General features: G+C 39.0%; 2 protein-coding genes across 2 annotated transcripts; one reads left to right on the top strand and one right to left on the bottom strand.

The window, feature by feature from the left end:
• Positions 1-3919: 3919 nt before the first annotated feature.
• LOC114510644 (zinc finger protein 726-like) lies at positions 3920-5965 on the bottom strand. Its single transcript, XM_036012891.1, is given in 3 exon segments — positions 3920-4778; positions 4845-5485; positions 5960-5965. Coding segments are annotated over 3 exon segments (1389 nt in total). The 3' UTR covers positions 3920-4036.
• A 378-nt stretch (positions 5966-6343) lies between these two features.
• LOC114511128 (methyl-CpG-binding protein 2-like) lies at positions 6344-7868 on the top strand. The gene is given in 2 exon segments (XM_028529799.1): positions 6344-6823; positions 6826-7868. Coding segments are annotated over 2 exon segments (1386 nt in total). The 5' UTR covers positions 6344-6357; the 3' UTR covers positions 7746-7868.
• The last annotated feature ends 2612 nt before the right edge of the window (positions 7869-10480 follow it).

Below are 10480 nucleotides of genomic sequence, written 5' to 3'. Positions count from 1 at the left end.
GGTGGGGAGGGATGGGTGGGTGGGCTGGAATGGGAGTAAAAGAGAGAAAACTGTACTTGACCAGTGATTAAAATAAAAAAATAAAGTAAAGATTTTATTAATTTTTAGAGATAGGCAAAGGGAGGAAGGAAGGGAGAGAATATCTGTGTGAGAGAAAAACATTGATCAGGTGACTCTTGTATGTGCCCCAACCAGGCACGAACCCACAAACCAGGCACATGCCCTAAGAATCAAAAGAGTGACTCTGCCCTGGCTGGTATGGTTCAGTGGATTGAGCACTGGCCTGTGAACTGAAAGGTAACTGGTTTCAATTCCCAATCAGGGCACATGCCTGGGTTGCAGGCTAGTCCCTGGTTGGGGGTGTATGAGATGCAAGCAGTGGATTCTCTCACAAACCAATGTTTCTCTCCCTCTCTTTCTCCCTGCCCCCATCTCTAAAAATACATAAAATATTAAGCAAAACAAAAATGGCTACCCTTCACTCTGCAGGATAACGCCCAACCAACTGAACCACACTGGTCAGGACTACTTACTGATTTTTAGAGAAAAGCAGTTTCCTATAGTTATCCAACATCACATTTCTGTACAATTCTCTTTAAGCAGCATCCCAGCATTCCCACTCTTCCTCAGAGAATTCTATGGCCAGTAACATTTTTGAATGTCAAGTACCTCTGAAAGTAAAAGATTTCATCCAATTGATAGGGGCAGAGTCCTTAATTTGACACAAATGAGAGCAGCAGATATATAGCAAAAATTAACTTGGCCACAGTGGGCCTTTTGACTTAATTGTGTAAGAGAATTTAAGAAGTTAATTTATTTCTGTTGGTTTTTAACTAAGTGAAATTCATAGTATAAAGTTGGCTGTATTAAAATTCAATTTAGTGGCATTTGGTACATTCAATGTTGTACAAATATTATAACTAATTCTAACATAATTTTATTATCCACTAAAGAAGCCCTTTACCAGTAATACAGTTGCTTCCCATTCTCTCTTCCCCCCTGCCAAAATGATATCTTGAAAAATATGTGTTTATTATCTCTACAGTTTTAACTATTCTGGACATTGTATGTACATGGAATCATGTGAAATGTGACCTTTTATGTCTAGTGTGTATCAGTTTAACATTCCTTCTTTATGGTTGAATAATTCATTGTAAGATTATACCACATTTTATTTATTCATTTGCTGATGGATATTTGGTTAGTTTCCAGCTTTTGGCTAACAGTAATAGTGCTGAAGTTTTCTGTACAAGTATGTATTTGAATACTGGTTTTCAATTTGGGGGGACATATATCTAGGCATGGCATTACTGGATAACACAGTTAAATTTTTTTTAATTCTCACCCTAGTATATGTTTACTGACTTTTAGAGAGACACGAGAGAGAAAAAAAACATTGATATGAGAGTGAGACAACAATCAGTTGACTCCAGTACATGCCCTGACAGGGGATTGAATCCCCAACCTAAGTATGTGCCCTGATCCAGAATCTAACCCTCAGCCTTTTGGTATACAGTATGACACGCCAACCAACTGAGCTACTCAGCCAGGGCAACACAGGTTAGTTTTTTAAGGCCCTGCCACACCATTTTCCACAGTGACTACACCATTTTTTCTACAATGTATCAGAATTCTGTTTTCTACACATCTTTACACACTTGTTATTTTTTGTTTTACTATAGTCATATTAGCAGGATTTAAATGATATCTCATTATGGTTTTGATTTTGTTTTCTGATCAACTAATTTTGGTGAATTCCTTTTTGGTCATTTGTAATCTTCTGTGAAGATGTCTATTAAAATCCTTTATAATTTTTCAATGACACATAACATTTATTAGTTTAAAGTGTACAACATAGTGGCTAGACATTTATATAATTTATGAAGTGATTCTCCCAATAATTTTATGCCCACCTGACAGTGTACATAATTATTATATTATATAACTATAGTCTTTATCCTGTACTTTACATCCTAATGATTATTTTGTAACTACCAATTTTTCTTATAATCTCTCTAGATCTGGCAAGCTTCAGGGTTTTTTTTAGATGTTATTTAATTATTAGAGGGAGGAAAAGGGAGAAAGAAAGGGAGAGAAACACTGATGTGCAAGAGAAACATTGATCAGTTGCCTCTCACACATCCCTAACCAGAGAGCTGGCCTGCAACCCAGGAATGTGCCCTCAATGGAAATCGACCCAGTGACTTTTTACTCTGTGAAGTGAAGTCCACCTCATTGAGCCACACCAGTTGGGGCCAGTTTGTTCTCAGTATCTATGAGTCTGTTTCTGTTTTGTTTATTCATGTATTTTGTTATTTACATTTCACATTACTGAAATCCCATGGTAGTTGTGTTTCTGTCTGCTTACTTCACTTAGCATAATACTCTTTAAAAAGTAATTGGAAAAACTGGTTAAAATTCAAAATGTTCTTCTGTCTTAAATTAATGGGAAAAAAAGATACCCTTCATGGTGACATACAAAACATTCTAAGAAGTCAACCACAAACATCTCCATTTAGATTTATTTCACACATTGTGCATTAAAATGTCCTTAATATTCCACTGAAAAGTACATATGCATGAAACCCTCCTAGTATAGAAAAGCTCACAGATTTTAAGGCAGCAACAATCAAACCCATAATTTCACATATACACTAAGAATAAAAATATAGTAGCATCAATTGATATGAGAGTTGAATCACATTAATATTTCCTTCTCAAAATATCTCAAATACTGTCACTATAAAATAGAATACACTATATTTATAAATACCCTTATATCAATCCCCTTGATATTTTGAAGCACAGCAAAGGTCAATTATTCTGTTTTTTTAAGATTTTACTTATTTTTAGAGAGGAGGATGGAGAAAGAGAGGGAGAGAAACATGAATGTGTGAGAAATACACCAACAAGTTGCCTCTTGCATACCCCCAACTGGGGGCCTGGCCCACAACCCAGTCATGTGCCCTGACTGGGAATCAAACTGGCAATCTCTCAGTGCGCAGACTGGCACTCAATCCACTGAGCCACCCCAGCCAGGGCTAATTATTCTGTTTTTAAACTTTGCATTATTCTCTATAATAAAATTCTGATTTAGAGCAATACCTTAAAACTATTATTTACTTTCTACTGTTAATTCTTATATTTTAAAATCCATCTTCAATTACATCTTTCCTAAATTCTTATATCTTTTTTATCCTCATCTGAAAATATATCCACTGATTCCAGGGAGAAAGGGAGAAAGAGAGCAATACCAATGAGAGTGAAACATCAACTGGTTGCCTCCTGCACATGCCCAGTGGGGACCAAACCTGCAACCTAAGCATGTGCCCTGACCCAGAATCAAACCCATGACCTTTCTGTTTAAGGAACAACACTCCAATCAACTGAGCCACACTGGCCAGGGGAAAAAATTTATGCACTTAAAATCACTTTCAAGCATAAATTCTTTGGACTTTTGTGAAGTGTATATTTTGGACAAAAAACTGTCATCCTTTATTACAAATGTAAAAATCCTCCCCTGCATGCATTCTCTGATATTCAGTGAGGCTGCAGGTCCATTGTGATATAGTTTCCCACATTCTTCAGTTTCGAGATTTCTCTCTACTGTAAATTCTTATGTGTTGATCAAGCTGTAAATGTTGAATTAAGGCTCTGTCACATTCTTTACATTTTTATTGTTTTTCCTGGCACGAATTCTCTGATGTTGAGTAAGCTTTGAGCACAGGTTAAAGGCTTTGCCACAGTCTCTACATTTATAAGGTTTCTCTCTACTATGAATTCTCTGCTGTTGAATGAGATACCAACAATTATTAAATGCTTTGGCTCATATGCTACATTTATAAGGCTTCTCTCCAGTATGAATTCTCTCATGTTGGGTAAGACACCAATGTTAATTAAAAGTTTTGCCACATTTTCCACAGTTGTAAGGCTTCTTTCCAGTATGTGTTCTTTGATGTTGAGTAAGATATGAAGGCCAAGTAAAAGCTTTCCCACAGTCTTTACATCTGTAAGGTTTCTCTCCAATATGAATGACCTAATGTCGAATAAGTTTTGTTGAGTGATTAAAGGCTTTGCCACACTCTCCACATTTGTAAGGGTTCTCACCACTGTGGTTTGTCTCATGTTGTGTAAGACCCCAATGATAATTAAAAGTTCTGCCACATTCTTCACATTTGTAAGGCTTCTCTCGAGAATGGATTATCTGATGTTTGGTAAGATACCAATGCCAAGGAAAGGCTTTACTGCATTTGTTACATCTGTAAGGTTTCTCTCCAGTATGGATGATCTGATGGCAAGTAAGTTTTGAGGAACAATTAAAGGCTTTGCCACATTCACATTCATAAGGTTTCTTTCCAGCATGAATTTTCTGATGTTCAGTAAGGTTTGATGACTGGCTAAAGGTTTTGCCACATTCTCTACATATGTTAGGTTTCTCTCTCGTATGAATTCTTTGATGCTTAGTAAGCTCTGAGTTGTAGATAAAAGTTTTGCCACATTCTCTACATTTGATAGGCTTAATTCCAGTATAATTTCTCTGATGTTCAGTAAGCCTTGAACATCAACTATAGGCTTTACCACATGCCTTACACCTGTAAGGTTTCTTGCAGATGTAGATTATCAGATGTTGAGTAAATCTTGAATACAGAGAATAGGCTTTAACACATTTCTTACATTTGTAAGGTTTCTCACCATTATGAATTTTCAGATGTTGAGTAAGATATGAATGCTGTTTAAAGGCTTTGTCACATTGTCTACATTTGTATTGCTTCTGTATGCTATAAGTTCCCTGATGGTGAGTAAGTTTCTAGTGCTTGTTAAAGGCTTTGCCACATTCTCTATACTCATAAGGTTTCTCTCTAGTATGAATTTTCTGATGTTGAGTAAGACTTGAAGCTCAGGTAAATGATTTACCACATTCTTTGCATTTGTAAGGCTTCTTTCCAGTATGAATTCTCTGATGTTGAGCAAGTTTTGAGCACTGGATAAACGCTCTGCCACATTCTATACATTTGTAAGTTTTTTCTCCAGTATGAATTCTCTCATGTACAGTAAGACATTAATGGCATTTAAAGACTTTGCCACATACTCTACATTTGTAAGGATTGTTACCAGTATGTGTTCTCTGATGCTGAGTAAGTTTTGAGTGCTGATAAAAGGCCTTCCCACATTCTCTACATTTGTAAGGTTTCTCTCTAGTATGAATTTTCTCATGTAGAGTAAGACATGTATGCCACTTAAAGCCTTTGCCACATGCCTTACATTTGTAAGGCTTCTTTCCAGTATGATTTATCTGATGTAGAGTAAGACCTGAAGGCCAATTAAATGTTTTACCACATTCTTTACATTTGTAAGGTTTTTCTCCATTTTGGGTTTTCTTGTTTCTAATTAGATTAAATATTTGATTGCATACTCTACAACACGGGTTGCATTTGTAAGCTTCCTCCCCAGTATGAATATCCTCTTGTTCAGTATGATTTGATTTCTTAAAAAATTTGTCACATTTACTTTTGTTTGTTTGTCTCCTCCAAAACATAAATCATTTGATGTATATTGTGACTTGACTTTTGGTGAAAGACTTTATAGTGGTTCTCTAGAAGCTGAGTTCTCTGAAGTTTATTAGGATTTGACTCTTGGTTAAGGTTTTTCCAATGTTCATTGCATTGATAACTTCTGTCTCCATTATATGCACCCTGGTAATCATTGAAAATAAAAAGGCTTTGCCCCGGCTGGTGTAGCTCAGTGGATTGAGCGCAGGCTGTGAACCAAAGTGTCACAGGTTCGATTCCCAGTCAGGGCACATGCCTGGGTTGTAGGCCTGGTCTCCAGTTGGGGTGTGTGCGAGAGACAGCCAATCAATGTTTCTTTCACATATCCCTTTCTTTATCCCTCCTTTCCCCTCTCTCTAAAAATAAATATCTTAAAACATTTTTAAGAAAAGAAAAAGAAAGAACCAAACCTTCATTTCTCCACAATGACATAAATTACCAGTAATTGCTGACCCTTTCTGAGTACTTGAGAAGTGAGTTAATAGTTCAGAGCATTCCCAAAAAAGGTAAAAATGAGTGAGAGTCATGGCAAAAAAAGACAAAAGTTGTTTACATCTGCTGACAATATTTGCTCTCTCTCCCTGGCACATCATGACAATATTGTGATAAAACTTCCAAGTCCCAGTTTCTACTCAGAAGAGCAAGAGATAAAGGTAGTGTATATTCAGTGATCTGGCTGTTTTACAGCATTCCAAGGGATGCTTTTCTGTTTGGCAGGACACAGAGCGCTAAGTGAATGGCAGTACACTGTGAATTAATTGTAATGGCTAGTCAATAAAAAAAGCTAAGCTGAAAAGCCGTCCGGAACATGGCCGCCGCCGCCGCTGCCGCGCCAAGCGGAGGAGGAGGAGGAGGCGAGGAGGAGAGACTGGAAGAAAAGTCAGAAGACCAGGATCTCCAGGGCCTCAAGGACAAACCCCTGAAGTTTAAAAAGGTGAAGAAAGATAAGAAAGAAGACAAAGAGGGCAAGCATGAGCCCCTGCAGCCGTCAGCCCATCATTCTGCTGAGCCAGCAGAAGCAGGCAAAGCGGAGACCTCAGAAGGGTCAGGCTCAGCCCCGGCAGTCCCAGAAGCTTCTGCCTCCCCCAAACAGCGGCCGTCTATCATTCGTGACCGGGGACCCATGTATGATGACCCCACTCTGCCTGAAGGTTGGACCCGGAAGCTTAAGCAAAGGAAATCTGGCCGCTCCGCTGGGAAGTATGATGTGTATTTGATCAATCCCCAGGGAAAAGCCTTTCGATCTAAAGTGGAGTTGATTGCATACTTCGAAAAGCTCCAGGAACTGGCAGAGGTCGGGGACGCCCCAAAGGGAGTGGCACCACGAGACCCAAGGCAGCAGCATCAGAGGGCGTGCAGGTGAAAAGGGTCCTGGAGAAAAGTCCCGGGAAGCTGCTCGTCAAGATGCCTTTTCAAACTTCACCAGGGAGCAAGGCTGAAGGGGCTGGGGCCACCACATCAGCCCAAGTCATGGTTATCAAACGCCCTGGCAGGAAGCGAAAAGCCGAGGCCGACCCCCAGGCCATTCCCAAGAAACGGGGCCGAAAGCCAGGCAGTGTGGTGGCAGCTGCTGCTGCTGAGGCCAAGAAGAAAGCCGTGAAGGAATCATCCATTCGGTCTGTGCAAGAGACCGTGCTCCCCATCAAAAAGCGTAAGACCCGGGAGACAGTCAGCATCGAGGTGAAGGAGGTGGTGAAGCCTCTGCTGGTGTCCACCCTTGGTGAAAAGAGTGGGAAGGGACTGAAGACCTGCAAGAGCCCTGGGCGGAAAAGTAAGGAGAGCAGCCCTAAGGGGCGCAGCAGCAGTGCCTCCTCGCCCCCCAAGAAGGAGCACCACCACCACCACCACCACTCAGAGCCCCCGAAGGCACCCACACCGCTGCTCCCGCCCCCACCCCCGCCCCCACCTGAGCCCCAAAGCTCCGAGGACCCTGCCAGCCCCCCTGAGCCCCAGGACTTGAGCAGCAGCATCTGCAAAGAAGAGAAGATGCAGAGAGGAGGCTCGCTGGAGAGCGACGGCTGCCCCAAGGAGCCAACTAAGACTCAGCCTACGGTTGTGACCACCACCGCGGCCGCAGAAAAGTACAAACACCGAGGGGAGGGAGAGCGCAAAGACATTGTTTCATCCTCCATGCCAAGGCCAAACAGAGAGGAGCCTGTGGACAGTCGGACGCCCGTGACCGAGAGAGTTAGCTGACTTTACACAGAGCGGATTGCAAAGCAAACCAACAAGAATAAAGGCAGCTGTTGTCTCTTCTCCTTATGGGTAGGGCTCTGACAAAGCTTCCCGATTAACTGAAATAAAAAATATTTTTTTTTCTTTCAGTAAAAAAAAGAAAAAAAAAAAAGCTAAGCTATCATTCAAACACCAAAGAGACTGTAGTACTGAGGACAGACTTCAATAACAGAAAGATATCGTGGGCTCTAGAAAAGAAACAGAAAACATTTTAAATTGTGAACTTACACACACAAATAGAGAATATAAATTCCCAGAAAGGGTTTGCAGAACAGGTGTGGAACAGGTTTGACAGAAATTACAACTTCTAGCACAACTGACTGTTATTTGTGTTTTCTTATAGAAAGTAAGTTAATAAAGCCTGGTTGTTCAGAATTCCCAAACCTCAATAAAAGGTATTGAGGCATACAAAGAAACAGAAAAACATTGAGGCATATGGAGAAATAAAAAATAATGTCAAATCAGAAAATCCTGATAAATCTACAGACACTATAGATACTGCACTATAGATATTGCACTATATTAATGGAAATATATTAATTAATTAACAAAGAATTGAAAATAACTATCTTAAAGGTAGAAAATAAGACAAAACAGACAACTACATAATATGACATACAAAGTTTTTTTTCAATCCACAGTATTGGGATTTAAACTTCCATGTTTCCAGTGAAACATTAAGGAAAACAACAAACAGATAAATCATCCTCATCAAAAAAAAAAAAAAGAGAGAAGCTACTGCCTCAGAAAAAAAAATATATCCGAAAGATAACATGTATAGGACTATTCTATAAAACAAAGAGGTCTTCAAACTCAACAATGATAAAAGAAACAATCTGACTGAAATATGGGACAAATACCTTAACAAACAGCACACTATAAAAGAGGTACACATGGAAAATTAGTATGTACAAAGATCCTCTATATTTTATGTAATCAAGGAAATGCATTTTAAAACCATGATAATTAAATAAACAGCACACTGAAACAACACTAACCCCCTATGGGAAAGGTCAGGATCCAGAACACTGACAACAAATGATGCTCTGGATTCTGGAAACAACCAGAATTTCCATTCACTGCTAGTGAAAATGCAAAATGCTACACAGCTGCTAGGGAAGACAATTTGGAGGTTTTTATAAAACGAAATATACATTTACTATATGCTGCAGTAATGGTGTTCCTTAGCGTTTAACCAGAAAGCAGAAAGTATTTATCCACACAAAAGCCTACAAGTGAATATTTATACTAGCTTTACCCATATTTTCCAAAAATAGAAAACAACTAAGATATCTGTCAAAGGGTACGTGAACAAAGGGTACTGTATTTATTACAGTAAACTGTAATAAATACAGACAATGGACTATTATTCAGCACTATGAAGAAATAAGCTATTGCCCTGGCCAATGTGGCTCAGTTGGTTGGAGTGTCATTCTATAGCCAAAGGGTTGCAAGTTTGAATCCCTGGTCTGGGTGTGTACTGAAGGCAACCCACTGATACTTGTCTCTTGCATCAATGTTTTTCTCTCTACCTTTCTCTCTCTCTAAAAGCAATAAAAAATAAAGGTCTTCAGGGGGAGACAAAAAAATCATTAAAAACCAAAGACATGAGCTATCAAGTCATGAAAATATATGGAAGAAACCTAGATACATAAGAATTAAGTCAATAAAGGAAATTTTAAAAGTCTCCATACTAGCCCTGGCTGACGTAGCTCAGTGGATTGAGCGCGGGCTGGGAACCAAAGTGTCCCAGGTTCGATTCCCAGCCAGGGTACATTCCTGGGTTGCAGGCCATAACCCCCAGCAACCACACATTGATGTTTCTCTCTCTCTCTCTCTCTCCCTCCCTTCCCTCTCTAAAAATAAATAAATAAAATATTTTTTAAAAAAAAAGTCTCCATACTATCTAATGCATGACGTTCTAGGAAAAGCTAAATGAGAGGAACAATAAAAAGATATATTATTGCAAAAGTTTGAAGGAGAAATGAGCAGGTAGAGCCCAGAGAACATTGAGGACCATGAAACTAGTGTGCATGATAGTATAATGGTAAATATATTTCACTGTTAATTTTTCCAAACCCATAGAATCTACAATCCAGCAGTGAACCCCAAGGTAAACCATAAACTTTGGGTGATGATGATGTGCCAATGTAGGTTCATACCTATAACAAATGTACCAGTGTGATGGAGGACATTGAGAAGTAGAAAGTTATACATCTGAGGGTAGGGGAGCACGTGGGAATTCTCATTAAATTCTTTACAATTTTGCTGTTAACCTAAAATTGCTGTTTAAAAAATTCATCTTCAGACTTCTACTTCTCTGAACATTCTGCTCTCAGGTCAATGCATGTTTTCAATGGTTCCTTAGGTACATAAAAGCATATGAAAGTTTGTATTCCTATTTTAAAAGGAGGCAATGAGGTATCACCTTACACCATTTAAAATACCCACTATCAAAGAAACAAAAAGTCAAATGTTTTAAAAAATATGGAAAAACTGGACCATAATGCACATTTGAATAAAATATCAATTGGTGCAAACAGTATAAAAATCAGAATGGCATTTGTCAAAAAATTAACAAACAGAATTGTCCTATGATACAGCCATCCTAATTCATCATATCTACCAAAAAGAAGTCAAAGGAGGATCTGCAAGAGAGATTAGCACACCTATGTCCATTGCAGCATTATTCATGA

This window comes from Phyllostomus discolor, chromosome 12, assembly GCF_004126475.2.
Source record: "Phyllostomus discolor isolate MPI-MPIP mPhyDis1 chromosome 12, mPhyDis1.pri.v3, whole genome shotgun sequence".
Taxonomy (NCBI): domain Eukaryota; kingdom Metazoa; phylum Chordata; class Mammalia; order Chiroptera; family Phyllostomidae; genus Phyllostomus; species Phyllostomus discolor.
Note: the sequence above shows the minus strand (reverse complement) of the source record. Positions and strands in the feature narration are given on the sequence as shown.